General features: G+C 44.0%; 3 protein-coding genes across 6 annotated transcripts in view; 2 read left to right on the forward strand and 1 right to left on the reverse strand.

The window, feature by feature from the left end:
• The window catches only part of GM2A (ganglioside GM2 activator), a 109,512-nt gene that overhangs the window by 23,484 nt on the left and 70,926 nt on the right, over nt 1-15,102 (forward strand). For both annotated transcript variants that reach the window (XM_058440065.1, XM_058440064.1), the window contains exon 4: nt 2,375-2,432. In XM_058440065.1, the coding sequence (XP_058296048.1) occupies nt 2,375-2,431 (57 nt within the window). In that variant the 3' untranslated portion in view covers nt 2,432. The remainder of the gene's footprint in view (nt 1-2,374; nt 2,433-15,102) is intronic.
• Nucleotides 971-15,102, reverse strand: part of SLC36A3 (solute carrier family 36 member 3) — a 29,065-nt gene continuing 14,933 nt past the window's right edge. For 2 of the 3 annotated variants that reach the window (XM_032158400.3, XM_032158399.3), the window contains 6 exons: nt 14,796-14,880; nt 13,646-13,864; nt 11,004-11,102; nt 10,437-10,603; nt 7,415-7,584; nt 971-1,497 (listed from right to left, as the gene is read on the reverse strand). In XM_032158400.3, the coding sequence (XP_032014291.1) occupies nt 1,229-1,497; nt 7,415-7,584; nt 10,437-10,603; nt 11,004-11,102; nt 13,646-13,864; nt 14,796-14,880 (1,009 nt within the window). In that variant the 3' untranslated portion in view covers nt 971-1,228. Of the gene's footprint in view, nt 1,498-7,414; nt 7,585-10,416; nt 10,604-11,003; nt 11,103-13,645; nt 13,865-14,795; nt 14,881-15,102 lie in introns of those variants that run through there. The other variant, XM_058440053.1, reaches the window with a different exon arrangement.
• The window catches only part of SLC36A1 (solute carrier family 36 member 1), a 230,218-nt gene continuing 217,526 nt past the window's right edge, over nt 2,411-15,102 (forward strand). Inside the window, exon 1 of the mRNA XM_058440062.1 lies at nt 2,411-2,432. The gene's annotated coding sequence lies outside the window, so the exon portion shown is untranslated. The remainder of the gene's footprint in view (nt 2,433-15,102) is intronic.

Raw genomic sequence — 15,102 nt, forward strand, 5'->3', positions numbered from 1 at the left:
AGAGTATTTCCAACTTCTTTGCTTTTATAAGTAAAGTTACCATGAATATTTTTGTACAAGTCTTTTTATGGATATATATTTCTTTTTTCTGGAGTGGAATAGTTGGTTCATATGGTAGGTATATGTTTAAGTTTTAAAGAAACTACAAGATGTTTATCAAACTGATTGTACTACTTTCTATCCACATAGCAGGGTATGGAGTTTCAGTTACTCCACCTCCTAACACTAGCATGGCCAGTTTTTGTGGTTGGTGGATAAGTTAATTTCTTTTATTCACTTTCAGAATATCAGAGTTGACAGAGTCCTTAATAATCAGTTAGTCCAACCCTTCACTTCATAGACTGAAAGATGGGGAGGAACTTGCCTGAGGGCCAGTAGGAAATCAGTGGCGGAGCCAGTGGTTGGACAAAATTACTGCTGAGTTCTGTTTTTGTTCTGTCTGTGACTCTCCTACTTAGAATATCTAAATAGAAAACTCCCTTTGCCAACATACACTTTTCTAAATCTGATGCTTTAAGGGCAGCTACTGCAGTGTAGAGAAAACAATTACTTTTGTATTTATGCTTGGTCTCTGTTTCAAGAGCTATTGTGGTAAGTGGCATCCGTTTTCCATAAAATGAGGCTGATAATATGAATAGTTGAATCTAATTTTGGTTCAGAGGTACAAAAGCCCATCCAAAAAATATAAAACCAAAAAAGATGTAGCCTGAGAGACATCAATGCTAACTTTTCTCATCTGCATTTCTTTTGGAAAGATAAAGAAGCCACTAGTTAATGTAGCCACTAATTAATCAATCAATCAATTAGTTGATTAATAATCAGCTAATTAATATAGATAGAAAGTAGTACAATCAGTTTGATAAACATCTTGTAGTTTCTTTAAAACTTAAACATATACCTACCATATGATCCAACTATTCCACTCCAGAAAAAAGAAATATATATCCATAAAAAGACTTGTACAAAAATATTCATGGTAACTTTACTTATAAAAGCAAAGAAGTTGGAAATACTCTACATGCCTATAAACAAGAGAATGGATAAACAAATTGTGATGTAGCCATACAATGGAATATTCCTCAGCAAGGAACAGAAACAAACTGTTGAAATACACAATAAAATGTATGAATCTTAAATATGTTGGGATTTGATGAAGGTATATAACATCCACATGGAAGTCAAATTGGGGATGGGAGGAAGGGAGAGCTATTAGAATAAAAACAGATAATTATGCATAGACACCTGTGGAGTTGGCCATGGAATGGCTGATGGGTTGGGTCAACTCATAGAGGGCTTGGTATATCCCAAATATACACCCTAAGAGGCCCAGGATGCTAATCATGATGTCCTTGGCAACGGTGACACAGCTCATGTCCTCAGAGTAAAAGATGACGATCTCCAGGAGGGCTGGGATGATGAGGGCCAGGGCGCTGCTGCTCACGGAGCCCACCAGGGAGATGACCAGGTCCAGGCGGGGGATGAGGATGGCTGAGACACCTGCAATGAAAGAAGAAATTTAGACTTACTGAATGTGCCTGCAAAAAGGGAGCTCAGAAACAAGCCATTGCTTTGGAGCCCTAGAATTTCACAGACACCTGAGAGACCGCTTTGGAGAGGTGGGAGGGAGCCTACTGTGGGCTTGGGGAGGTCAGACAACTCCCACCCCTGTCTTAACTGCTAATACAGATGCTCTCCTTTTATATTTTATCTATTGGATTTTTCTTTACATATAATCTTTACTGGAAGGGCTCTTCTACCACTTATCTGTTATAACCTCCCCACTGTAGAGATGGGGAAATCTAGAGCTCTAGAAGGAACAGGACTTGTTCAAGGTCACACAGAGCTGAGATGAGAATCCACTGGGATGCCCCATCTAAGGTCCTTTTCACTCTACTGTGCTGCCTCTCATGTGTAAAAAAGAACTTGGTACAAAGTAGGTGCTCAATAAGTGCTTGACTCTTGCTGAGGCTCAGAACCAACGTTTGTATTATCTATATAATATAGACTTTGTCTAGAAACAAGGATGGATTAAAAAAATGGGAGATGCTTCTGCTGTTGTCCGAATATCAACCACTTATTTTTCTATTCTTAATAGGATCTTAGTAATGAAGCAGGCCATAAAACACGAAGACAGCCTTAAGCTATCCAACCCCCATCCTTCTCTTCACACTCCTAAAATTCCATCTCTCTTTTTTTTTTTTTTTTCGCGATCAAGAGATCTTTATTGGAGGTATTGAGCGGAGAAGGAAGAGAAAAGAAGAGAGGGCTGCTGGTGTGCTGGGTTTTATATATCTTGGGCCTATGTGGACTGGGCTAGGGGCGGGCCCAAGGGAAGGCGGGAGATGCTTCTTTCTGATTGGCCCTCCTTTGGCAGGTTCAGACAGTGCCCGGTCAAGGAGGGGAGAAGAACCCAGAACCGGCCCCATCTTAAGGTACGGTGCCATTTTAAGGTACCCCATGTTACCTAACATTCCTCCCTTTTTGTTTTCTTAAATGGGGGAAAATGGGCGTCGTGGTTCATCTGGCTGCTTCCTGCTAAGTGGGGGCGCTGTGGGGAGGGGGCACAGGGAGAACTGTCAGGGTTGTGCATGGGGTACAGTATGAGTATGAGGCCAAGCAATAGGGCACTATACATGAAGACTTCGTTAGACGTGAAGTCCATGAATGTTCCTTGTCCTCCAGTGCTGTGAGCCAGTTGAGGGGCAGGGATGGGTTGGCGATAAGCCAGCTGTCTGAGCGAAGGGTGTTTAAGAATTAGTAGAATCGGCTTGCTGTAGCCATCTGGGCTACTAGGGGTAGAGTTTGGTCTGCCCGAAGAGAAAAGAAGATGGTAGTTAATTTAGGGTGTGAGGGCAGGCCTCCCCCCTTCCCTGCCAATCCTGGGTATCTGTTGCCGGTCATTGGCCGTTTAAGAGGTCAGCAGGGTGTGAGACTGTCTCTGGAGTCTGCCATGTCTTCACAAGTCGCTAGGAGCTGGTAGTTTCTGAGGAGAAGCTGGTTAAAGATTTGGTTAGAGATGGATACTCAGTTTTGAGGGAACGGGAAATAGTTATGGTTTGAGTTGGATATGCCCAGGCATTGCTGGGATATATGCCTCCTATAACTGACTGGCCCCAGACCGGGTCAGCGGGGTTGTCGATATGTATGGCTCGGGAGGAGGCATTGTTTTTAGTGGTATAATATAGGAAGGGGGTGCGTTTGTTGATGTGGGAGCCAGACGGCAAAGTGGAACATGTGGAAGAGAGGGTCCCAGCCGTTTTCTATCATAGTGAGAATAGGGCTGGGAAGAGGGCCCGCCGGCGGAGGAAAGTGTAAAGATGTGAGAGGCGGAAAGCCAGAGAAGAGGACTTAGGAGATGCATGAGAGCGGGGCGTAAGCAGTTTGGTTCTTCGTGTGGTCTGAGTTGGTAGCCGGTTTCAACCGGTTGAGCGGCGACCGGAAGATGAGGTGGAGGGTGGTGGTATGGGGGGGATTTGTCGGCCGGATCAAAGTCGGGAGCGGAAGGAGAGGTTGGTAGCTTGAGAGCAGCGATAAGGTGTTGCGGCTTGCAAGGGAGGCAGAGGTTGGGTTTGTCCCGTAGAAGAAAGAAGCCATGAACGTAGGGGATCTCTGCCCATTTTCCTGTTCGCTCACAATAGTTGTAGAGATCCCAGCCGGGCGCGGTGGCTGACGCTTGTAATCCCAGCACCTTGGGAGGCCGAGGCGGGCGGATCACGAGGTCAGGAGATCGAGACCATGGTGAAACCCTGTCTCTACTAAAAATACAAAAAATTAGCCGGGCATGGTGGCGGGAGCCTGTAGTCCCAGCTACTCGGAGAGGCTGAGGCAGGAGAATGGCGTGAACCTGGGAGGCGGAGCTTGCAGTGAGCCGAGATTGTGCCACTGCACTCCAGCCTGGGCGACAGAGTGAGACTCCATCTCAAAAAAAAAAAAAAAAATAGTTGTAGAGATCCCGGAGAAGATTGGGATCAAAGGACCCATAAGTGGGCCATCTGTTTTGGTTGTCTAGGGGGTAGGTGGGCCAGTTTTGAGTGCACAATTTAATGAGGTGTGTAGGTTTGAGATCAGCAGCCAAACCAAGGGCCGATAAGTTATTTAAAAGGCATTGTAAGGGAAAGTCGGCCGGCAGGGATGCAGAGGCTCCCGTTATGAGAAGAGGGGGTTTACGGAAATATATGGCAAAGGGCTGGGCAGGGCGTCCCCTACCAGCCGATGACCATGCTGTGAGTCAGATCCTTTGAGTCGGTTGTCACCGAAACGAAAGGACTGAGGGCCTCTAGGAGGCCGAGGGCTGTGGGCCACCTGGTACCAGGATTTTTGGAGCGAGAAAGGGGAAGGGGCCCAGGCCTGCAGAGTGAGGGGGAAAAGGAGGGAACCTTGCTCCCTGGAGGCCGAGTCTAAAATAGGATTTACGGCAGCTGTGTGGGCGGCCGAGGCGGGAGCGGGTCAACTGGTGTCGGACACCGGAAGGGGAGACTTACCGAGATGAGGCCATGTTGGGCATAGAGGTCGGCGAACAGGAAAATGAGCGAAGACCGGCCGGGGTCTGGACTGAGCCCGAAAGGGATCAGCGTCCCACCGAAGGGGGTGGGGAGTCCCGATCCGAGTCACGGCACCAATGAAAGGGGCCGGGCAGAGACCAAACTACACCGGTCGTGGTCAAGAGATCTTTATTGGAGGTATCGAGTGGAGAAGGAAGAGAAGAGAAAAATTCCATCTCTTATACACATGATGAACATATAGTATCACAGATTTTCCAAGGGAGTCCAATTTCAGTAATGTTTGAATGAGTAAATATATAATTTATATGATTTAACTTTATGCAAATTTATTATTTAAAAACAATTATTACATTGATGTATACTATATGTACATAGTTTTGGGGCACATGTGATAATTCAATATATTTATATAATTAGTAAAGATCAAACCAGTGTACTTGGGATATCCGTTACTTAAAATATTCCAATCATATGATTTTCCTATGAACAAAATAGAGAAGGCCTGTTCTGGAAAGCATCCATACAAGCTTGCTGGATCTTTAAAAAAATCACCTCTTTCTGAAATTGCTCTGACACATTCAGTCCGAGCATGAGAGAGACTCATAGACTCTCATGGCTAGGAGTGCATTACTCCTTCGATGGGAGGTCCCTGTCCACAGCTTTCCTTCATCGGATGTTTAACAAGCTGCTTACAGAGAAAACTCAGCATCAGTCTTCCAGGAAAGCTCACAACGAGGGGGCAGTGAAGATACATGCAAAAAAAGCTATAATTCAAGGTGGAATGGAGGAAGGCCTTACGCTCCATCCTGGTCATGCCAATTCTCCGCTCAGTGCCTTTCCATGGCTCCCCATGGCCCAAACTCCTCAGCACAATGACCCTTAGGACTTGGCCCTGACAAAGCTCTGACCTCATCTCTCAGCACTCTCCACTTCTCCAAAGGGGCCATAAGCAATACTTGCCTCAGGTCTGTGCACAGTCTGTTCCCTTCCCGTGGTACATTCTTCACTCCTCCATCTATTTGCTACTTATTTAGGTCTTCACTGAAGTGTCACTCCACTGGAGAGGACTCCCTGGCTCAGCCAGGCTGAGTTATAGGACCTCCTTATGTGTAGAGTGTCTTCTACTTACGATCTTAACCATCATATGGTGCATCATCATGTCCCATCTTAACAATCATTGCAATGCACTGTAATTATTTCCTCGCATATATTTGCCACTCAACTGTAGGTCCTGTGAAGGCAGAAGCTACGTCTTCTTCATTGTTCATCATTGTATCCCTTGTGTCTAGCACAATGCCAGGCATGTAGTAGGTGCTCAACAAATGATTGTTGAATGAATAAAGGGTAATAGAATTGATGGATGAATAATGGAGGAAGAATGGGATATTCAGCATATATCAAAAGCAGGACATGTCATTATAAGATCAACTGTCTCTAGTCATGCATTCCCTGATACTCAGAGGCTCCTCAGTCTTTGTTGTCAACTTGCACCATTCCTGGTAGGATTGATCGCAAACAATACTTTTACAGCTTCCTGATGTCTCGGCACAGACTGGGAACTCTAACGCCTCAAACCAAGTAGGTTTTTGCTGTTTCTGCTCATAGAACGCCAGCCATTTAAAGCTTATTATCTGATAGTATGTTCTGCTGCACAGCTCCAAGCATTGCATAGTTTCTCCTGACCCCATACGGAGACTTGATTCCTTCAATGACTTTAAATTCTGACTCCTGGAGTCTTGAAGACTAAATTTCTTCCTTCACTTTTACAATAATCCCACAGGTGTTTAAGGATAAATATGGAAATTTCCTGAGACTTTGCTTCTCCAGGAAAAACATCCCTTGTTGTTTTGCTCATTCCTCATGGGTCATCGTTTGTGATGCTCTGTCTAGACATGTTCCAAAGAAAGAATTCCCCAGCCCTGTTCATGAGGTTTCCCAAACACTACAACAGTGCTCATGAGTGAGTGAATGAATGAATGGAAAGGAACATGAAGAAAGGAAGGGAGGGAGGAGAGAAGAGTACAGCCAAAAAATGATCTCTGGCTGGGTGCGTGGTTCACATCTGTAATCCCAGCACTTTGGGAGGCTGAGGCAGGCAGATCACTTGAGATCAAGATTTCGAGACCCGCCTGGCAAACACGATGAAACCCCGTCTCTACTAAAAATACAAAAATTAGCCGGGCATGGCAGGTGCCTGTAATCCCAGCTACTCAAGAGGCTGAGGCAGGAGAATCTCTTGAACCCGAGAGGCAGAGGTTGCAGTGAGCTGAGATAGCACCACTGCACTCCAGCCTGGGCAACAGAGCGAGACTCTGTCTCAAATAAATAAATAAATAAATAAATAAATAATCTCCAAGACTCTGACAAATCAGTCCCACTGGGATTTTTCCCTACAGTTAAATCTCACTTTATGATACGGGACTTGTTCATAATGCATGATAAGAAGAAAGATGGCACCATGAAAAACAGATGCTACACAATCTGTGTTCAAATCCCAGCTTTGTCACTTAGTGTGTATGACTCAAGCGTGTTACTTAATTTATCTGGGCCACAGTTCCCTCTAATGGGGAGGCTATCATCAGTATTAGATATCATCTAATGTTAGGCTATCATCAGTATTAGATAATGTCAGTACGGTGCCTGACATATAGGATTGAATGAATGATACTTCTACAAACCAGCCAGCATCTATTTTCTATGTGTAGGCAGTAGAGATGACTGTAACATTTATTGTGTGGTAATTCTGTTAAGCCCTTTTTTTTTTCAGGTGGAAAAATTGAGGTCCAGGGAGGTGAAATATCTCACCCTAGGTCACAAAGAAGGCAAGTGGCAGATCCAATGATGGTGGGGTGGGCGCCAGCGTGGCTCCCTGTCATAGCTTTGGGTAAAGAGTGCCCTTTTATGCTACTCACAGGTTAGACAGACCAAGGCTGAGCGGACAGACAGGTCTACAAACGGTGCCCAGCTCTCTGACACTTGGGAGATGGCAAATGGGATGATGATCTCAGCTGGGACATGGAACTGGAGGGCATAGGTGAAGAAGATGCCGATAGAGTACATCAGCTTGACCGACTGGTACAACCTGCAGACACATGAATAGGATGTGAAATGTGATGTGCCTCCCCGGAAGGGCCACTGAGGACTCACTTACTGCTCAGAAGTTGGTATGGGTTGAGTATCCCTAATCCAAAAATCCAAAATCTGAAATGCTTCAAAATCCAAAACACTTCTGGTCCCAAGCATTTTGGATAAGGGTTACTCAATCTGTACTTGTCACTGAATTATAGAACTGGCTAATGTTAGATGACTCAGGCCAGATTGGACATCAGGGCCATCCAGGAAGCTTATTAAAAGTGCATATTGCTGAAGATTCTGAGTCAGTAGGCCTGCAGCTTAGGAATCTATGCCTCTTCTTTTTTAATTTTTTAAAAGACAATAGCCGGGGGTGGTGGCTCACGCCTGTAATCCCAGCACTTTGAGAGGCCGAGGCGAGTGGATCACCTGAGGTCAGGAGTTCGAGACCAGCCTGACCAATATGGTGAAACCTCGTCTCTACTAAAAATACAAAAATTAGCTGGGCGTGGTGGCGTGCACCTGTAGTCCCAGCTACTCGGGAGGCTGAGACAGGAGAATTGCTTGAACCCAGGAGGTGGAGGTTGCAGTGAGCCGAAATCGCACCACTGCACTGACTCTAGCCTGGGCAACAGAGTGAGACACCATCTCAAACAAACAAACAAACAAAAAAGACAATATAGGCATAGAGTAACGTTCATGGTACAAAAGTCATACAGTGAAAAGCATTCCTCCCACCCTTGATTCCTAGCTTCTAGTTTCCCTTTCCATAGGCAACCATTCAGAGTTTTCTTGTGGCCCTTCTAGAAATGATTGGTGTTTGTACATGCTCATACAGAATGTAGGAACATACATGCACATCCATGCACATGCATGCATACACATATGCATATACACATGTAGACTCCTCTTTTATTTACCCAATATTTCTTTTCTTTTTGTTTTTCTTTTTTTTTTTTTGAGACGGAGTTTCTCTTTTATTGCTCAGGCTGGAGTGCAATGGTACGATCTCACTTGATCTTAGCCAAAAGGCCAAGAAGCGATGCAATGGTACGATCTCAGCTCACCACAACCTCCGCCTCCCAGATTCAAGCAATTCTCTTGCCTCAGCCTCCTGAGTAGCTTGGATTACAGGCATGCGCCACCATGCCCAGCTAATTTTATATTTTTAGTAGAGACGGGGTTTCTCTATGTTGGTCTGGCTGGTCATGAACTCCCAGCCTCAGGTGATCCGCCCTCCTCGGCCTCCCAAAGTGCTGGGATTATAGGCGTGAGCCACCACGCCTGGCCGTCTCACCCAGTATGTCTTAAAGATTGTTCCTTGCCAGTACACATAGATCTGACTCTTCCATTTAATAGCTAGTTGATATGCCAATTGCATGGATATGCAATAATTTTAAAAATCAGTCACCAATTAATGAATATTTAGATTGTGCTTAGACTTTTCCCAAGTAAACAATGCTGCACAGACTATCCTTGTACATATATTAATGCACATATAATATACAAACTTAGAAGTTAAAATGCTGGGTAAAAGTCTACGTGATTTAAAATTTTGATAGCTGTTGACATATTGCCCATTTGCTGTCCTAGTGTATAAAAAGACCTGCTTTCCCACGTCCTTGCCTAAACTGTGTGTCAATGCATGCATCTTTGCCCTTGTATTTATTTTTTTAACTCACATTTCTATTATCTTTCTTTCTTTTTTTTTTTTTTTTGAGACTGAGTCTCGCTTTTGTCACCCAGGCTGGAATGCAATGGCGCCATCTTGGCTCACTGCAACCTCCGCCTCACAAGCTCAAGCAATTCTCCTGCCACAGCCTCCTGAGTAGCTGGGATTACAGGCTCATGCCACCATGCCCCGCTAATGTTGATATTTTTTAGCAGAGATGGGGTTTTACCATGTTGGCCAGGCTGGTCTTGAACTCCTGACCTCAGGTGATCCACCTGCCTCAGCCTCCCAAAGTGCTAGGATTACAGGCTTGAGCCACTGCCCCTGGCCTTCTATTATCTTTCTGAGCATCTCTTTATCTGGCCATCTGGCCATTTTTTTTTTTATTTGCCTGTGAAATACCTGTTCTGCCCTTTGCCCATTTCTCATTGGGTTGTTGGTCTTTTTCTTATTGGGAAGTGATACTTGTTTAAGGCTTTCCTGGAGAACCTGATGACTAGTGAGGTTCACACCAGCAGATGTGAAGTCCTGATGGAGCTCAATGCCCATGTTTTCCAGCTGAGGTCCTAGGAAGAAAAATGCCCTGTCCAAGGTAGCTAGTGACAGCCCAAATTGCCCAGAGCAAGAACAGCATATTAGGATGATATCTTGAGTAGAATAAGGCACAACTTCAAAGAAACTCCACATTTATTATCTCATCTAGTCATTGTCATAACACAGTAAGGTGGTTGGGGATGGTTACATTTTTCTCATTCTACAGCTCTGGGTTTGTGGGAAATAAATGCACCATCATCCTACTCACCTTGGAAAAATGAAGGCTGTGGGGATGCATAACAATGATAATAGCTAACACTCATGAATGCTTACCACATGCTAAGCACTTTTCTAAGCATTATCTGTGTATTAATCCAATTAATCCCCACCGTCACTGCATCAGGTAGCACAGCAGTTATTTGTGCTGTTCACCAAATACTTCCAGGCACATGGCAGAATTGCACTTCCCTGCCCCCTTGGAGTGAGGTGCGGCCATGTGGCTTGCTTTGACTGCTGCAGTGTGAGCAGGAGAGACATATGTCACTTCCAGTGATGCATTACCAGCTTCATGGCTCAGCTTTGCTGTGCTCTCTGCTATGACAACCAGAACAGATCCCGTGCCTCTCCCTATCTCACCTGAGGTGGGCAGGACATACCAGCAATTGGGCAAGTTGAGGATGATGCTGGCCTGGGTGTCTGACCCAAACTTCATGTAGCCCAGTGTCCCCAGTAAGATATAGAGGATGATGACAATGGACATCCCCAAGTACAGAACAAAAGAAAACTGCTGTGGATGCTTCATCTGGTTTTTGAGAGGCAGAACCTGGAGGAAAAAAAAAGGTTGGGAAAGAAAAGGTAGAAAGAGATGTGGCCCATTGTGAAGGAGAGGGTTCCCGTACAAGCACAGATGCCCTTCCCCAGGTGGGCCCAGAATCAGAAAGGGGCCTCTCCACATGGCCACACTCCTTTCATTTTCTCTCATGCTTTCTGTTGTCAGGAATGCCCTACTTAGTCTTGGTTGATTAGTAAATTCTCAGTCTTCAATGCTTAGCACGGTGTATTAGAGCAGTAGGGACCCTGTATGTGGGTACAGACTTTCCCTTCACCAGGAGAAGATCAGAGTCTGCACTTTTCATAAATACTATTTATTTAGACATCCGCAACTACAGTTGGCCGCTGTAGAGAGCACTAGGGATCACTCGCGTGAACCCCATCAATCTTACCATACCGACGCCTTCAAATGTGAAGACGGCTGTACCAAAGAACAGCAAGAAGGTCTTCCAGTTTGCCATCAAGGGTAGGTTGCTGGGATATGGAATCCCCTAAAAGAAAGTGGGAGAAGGTCATTGGTGTTGTTATGGTGTCGAAGTCATCCCAAATCTTTGCCTGGTAGAAAGCTGGGTCACACCTGACCTCAACAGAGAAAATCAGAAGATACCTAGACCTCAGTCAGCCTTCTAATCTTTTAAATAATATTTATTCATTTTGTGAATGATTATTCATTAATATTGTGCTAAAATACACATAACATTTTACCATTTTGACTATTTTAAGTACACAGTTCAGTAACATGAAGAACATTCACGTTGTTGTGTATCCATCACCCCTACCCATCTCCAGAACATTTTCATCACCCCAAATGGAAACTCTTTATCTATCAAATAATAACGCCCCACTACCCAGCCTCCTGGAAACTCCTGCTCTACTACCTGTCTCTATGAATTGGACTATTCTAGGTACCTCATGTAACTGGAATCCCATCATATGTATTGTTTCTCTGCTTGGCTTATTTCACTTCGCTTTAGTGTCTTCAAGGTTCATCCACATTGTGGTATGTGTCAGTGTCTCCTCACTTTTTAAGGCTGAATAATATTCCACTGTATATATAGACACCAAATTGTGTTCCTCCTTTCATCACTTACTTGGACACTTGGGTTATCCCACCCTTTGGCTACTGGGAGCCCGCTCATATCTACATGTGGAGAAAGAGGAACTCAGAGGAGAGGGGAATTGCCCAAGGCCACTATGCAAGTTAGTGGCACAGCCCAGATAAGAATTCAGGTCTCCTGTTTCCCAGCCCTCTAATATGTCTCTCCCACACTTCTTTCAGGGCTGTGCAGTCCACTAGTTAGTATAGCAGCTCTCATGAATCTAGGGGGAATGATTATGTTAATAGATTTCTATGGCGGGTAGAATAATGGTTCTCCAAAGATGTTCACATCCTAATCCCCAAAACATGTATATTATGTTACATGGCAAGGGAGAATTAAGTTTTTAGATTGGATTAAGGTTTCCAATCAGCTGACCCTAAAACAAGGAGATGATCCTGGATTATTCGGGTGGGACAAGCGTCCTTAAAAGTGGAAGAGGGAGTCAGAAGGGGAAGACCAGAGGGAAGGCAGCATGAGAAAGACTTGGCTTGAGGCTGCTAGCTTTGAAGATGGAAGGGGGCCCAAGCCAAGGCACACAGGCAGCCTCTACAAAGCTGGAGAAGACAAGAGAACAGATTCTCCCCTGGAATCCAGAAAGGAATGCTGCTCTGCTGCACCTTAAGTTCAACCCAGTGAGACTCAAGCACTGGAAAATAAAATTGTGTTTTTTCAAGCCACTAGATTTGTGGTAATTTGTCACAGCAGCAATATGAAATGAATACAACCCCAGAGACTTTCACTCAAGAAAATGAACGTATAATGGTGGGATTTCGTGGTCTGTGATAATGGACCATGGACATAGGAGGCAGTCTGAAATTCATGAAAAAATTACTTTATCAATTTCCTTGTCTATAAACTATGGATAAAGATATTATAGTTGTTCCTTGGTCTCCATGGGGCATTAGTTCCAGGACCTCCCGTGGATACCAAAATCTGCAAATGCTCAAGTCCCTGATATAAAATGGTATAGTATTTGCATATAACCCATTCTTTTCTTTTTTGAGACGGTCTTGCTCTGTCACCCAGGCTGGAATGCAGTGGTGTGATCATAGCTTACTGTAGCCTTGACCTCATGGGCTCAGGTGATCCATCCACCTCAGCTTCCCAAGTAGCTAGGACTACAGGTGCAAGCCATCATGCCCCACTAATTTTTTAATTTTTTGTAGAGACAGGATTTTGCCACGTTGTCCAGCTGGTCTTGAACTCCTGGGCTTAAGCGATCCTCCCACCTTAGCCTCCTAAAGTGCTGGGATTACAGGTGTGAGCCACTGTGCCTGGCCAATAGTTGTTAGACCTAGTTGTTTCTTAATTTGTATGATTTTTTATTGTTGTATATTTTTAGTGTTTTCTTCTCCCAATAGTTTCCATTTGTGATTGTTCAGATCCATGGATGTGAAAATCATGGATACAGAGCGCTGGCTTTACTTCCAAAATAGTATTGTGAAGGTTCAATAAGTTAACGTATGTAAATAATTTGGCACCAAGTAAATAAAATTCCTTTATCGTCTGTATTTCTTTTGTCCATCTACCACTTTTACAATTTTTTTGGTTATTTGATTGATGTTTATCTCTCCAAGTAAATGCAGCTTCCATGAGAGCAGGCACCCTATTTATTTTTGCTTACCACTGAGTCCCTGGCCCCTTGCACAATGCCTGGATTGCAGAAGGTATTCAGTAATTATTTGTTGAATGACTCATTATTATCCAATGTGACGACGATGATGATGATGAGGATGTTGATGACAATGATGATGATAATAATTAGCTTTTACAACTTGTGGGACAGAAGTGTTCCTAGATGTCATGTTGGCAGGGGCTGCTCAGAGCAGAGGATCACCTTCCTCAGCTTCACCTGCCCATCATGATAACAAACCCTCCTCCCCAGGTGTTTCAGAGACCCAGGACCCTGATCCTTTCTTCCCTGTGGCACAGACCTGCATGATATACTCAAAGATCAGAGCCATGCTCCCCAGGGTGCTGATGTTGGCCAATGTCGAGAAGACGGACAGCGCCCTGAGGTTCTGGATAAACACCAACGAGATCAGGAAGGGCAGGATTATCAGCATGTAGAAACGAATGTCCAGGATGGGGGTCAGCGTCAGAATCTCCCTGGGCTGGCAGATGTTGGAGGTCACGTGGGCTTCTTCCATCATCTGACATAAAGCACAATGACAGGCAGTGTGGTTGCTACATGAAACATAGGACACCAATCACATTTGAATTTCAGGTAATTAACATAACTTTTTAGTATAAATATGCCCCAAATATTGCATAAGACATGCTCATAGTAAAAAAAATCACTACTTATCTGAAATTCTATTGTAACTGGGTGTCATATATTATTATTTGCCAAATTGGGCAACCCTAACTGTCGGGCCCATGATTGTGACAACCAGAAACTCTTAGAATCATAAAATCTCAAGGCTTTGAGGTTGTTATCTACTCAAACCTTTTCTTCTCCACAAAATGAGTTTCTTTCATACATCCAGAGAAAGGGAATTCATTACACAAGAATATCCTCTTCAAATTTAGATAGCCCTAAAACCTGAGAAGCTCTGAATATTGGTCAGTATCCATCTGCTTGAATATTCCATCTACAATACTTGTCTCAGTTCTTTCTGAGAAAGAACTGTTTGGGTGCACAAAAACAAGGATGCTCCCTCTAATCCACAAAGCCAAGAAGGATGGCTGTGGTTGATTTGTAATGTCTAATAGGAATGCAATGAGGGGAAGGTGGCAGCTTGTTGGCCTTGTATAGTTAGACATCTTCTACATGACAACCTTGAGATACTCAAAGTAAACGTCACCAGTGTTTTTCAGGCTAACAATTATCATTGATTTCTGATTGGACATGATTGCAGGCCTCTCTTTCTACCCTGGTTACACTCTTCAGAAGTTACTTTAGCTCATCTATCCTTTCAAAATGTGATTCCCAGGACTTAGAGAGCTCCCAAGCGTGGTCTGATCTAGGAGTAGAAATGAAGCTCTCTCCTCCCATGACCCTAACACAATACTTTTGCTAATGTAGCCTCAGCAGCAGGAGGTCTGCTTTTCTCCCACTCTGCCCAGAAGAGGCCTCTTTACCTGTTGTAAATTGTCTGCCATAAACATAAAATAAACACTGCAGAAGCCCAGCTGGGTGATGACTAATAAGAAGCTGACAGTGTACCTGGGAAGGAAAGGAAGAGGCAGACAGAGGGAGGAAACAAAAACTAAAATTATGTCTTCAGAATGTTTATTTTTTGAAACAATTATTTTTGTTATTATTTTTAAAAATTTCCCTACTTTCTTTTATTTTGAAAATTTTTTAAGCCAAAAAGTTGAAAGAATAGTATAATTAACATCCATGTACCCTTTAACTAAATATACCAGTTGTTAATTTTTGGCCCCA

This window comes from Hylobates moloch, unplaced genomic scaffold (assembly GCF_009828535.3).
Source record: "Hylobates moloch isolate HMO894 unplaced genomic scaffold, HMol_V3 SCAFFOLD_6, whole genome shotgun sequence".
Lineage (NCBI taxonomy): Eukaryota > Metazoa > Chordata > Mammalia > Primates > Hylobatidae > Hylobates > Hylobates moloch.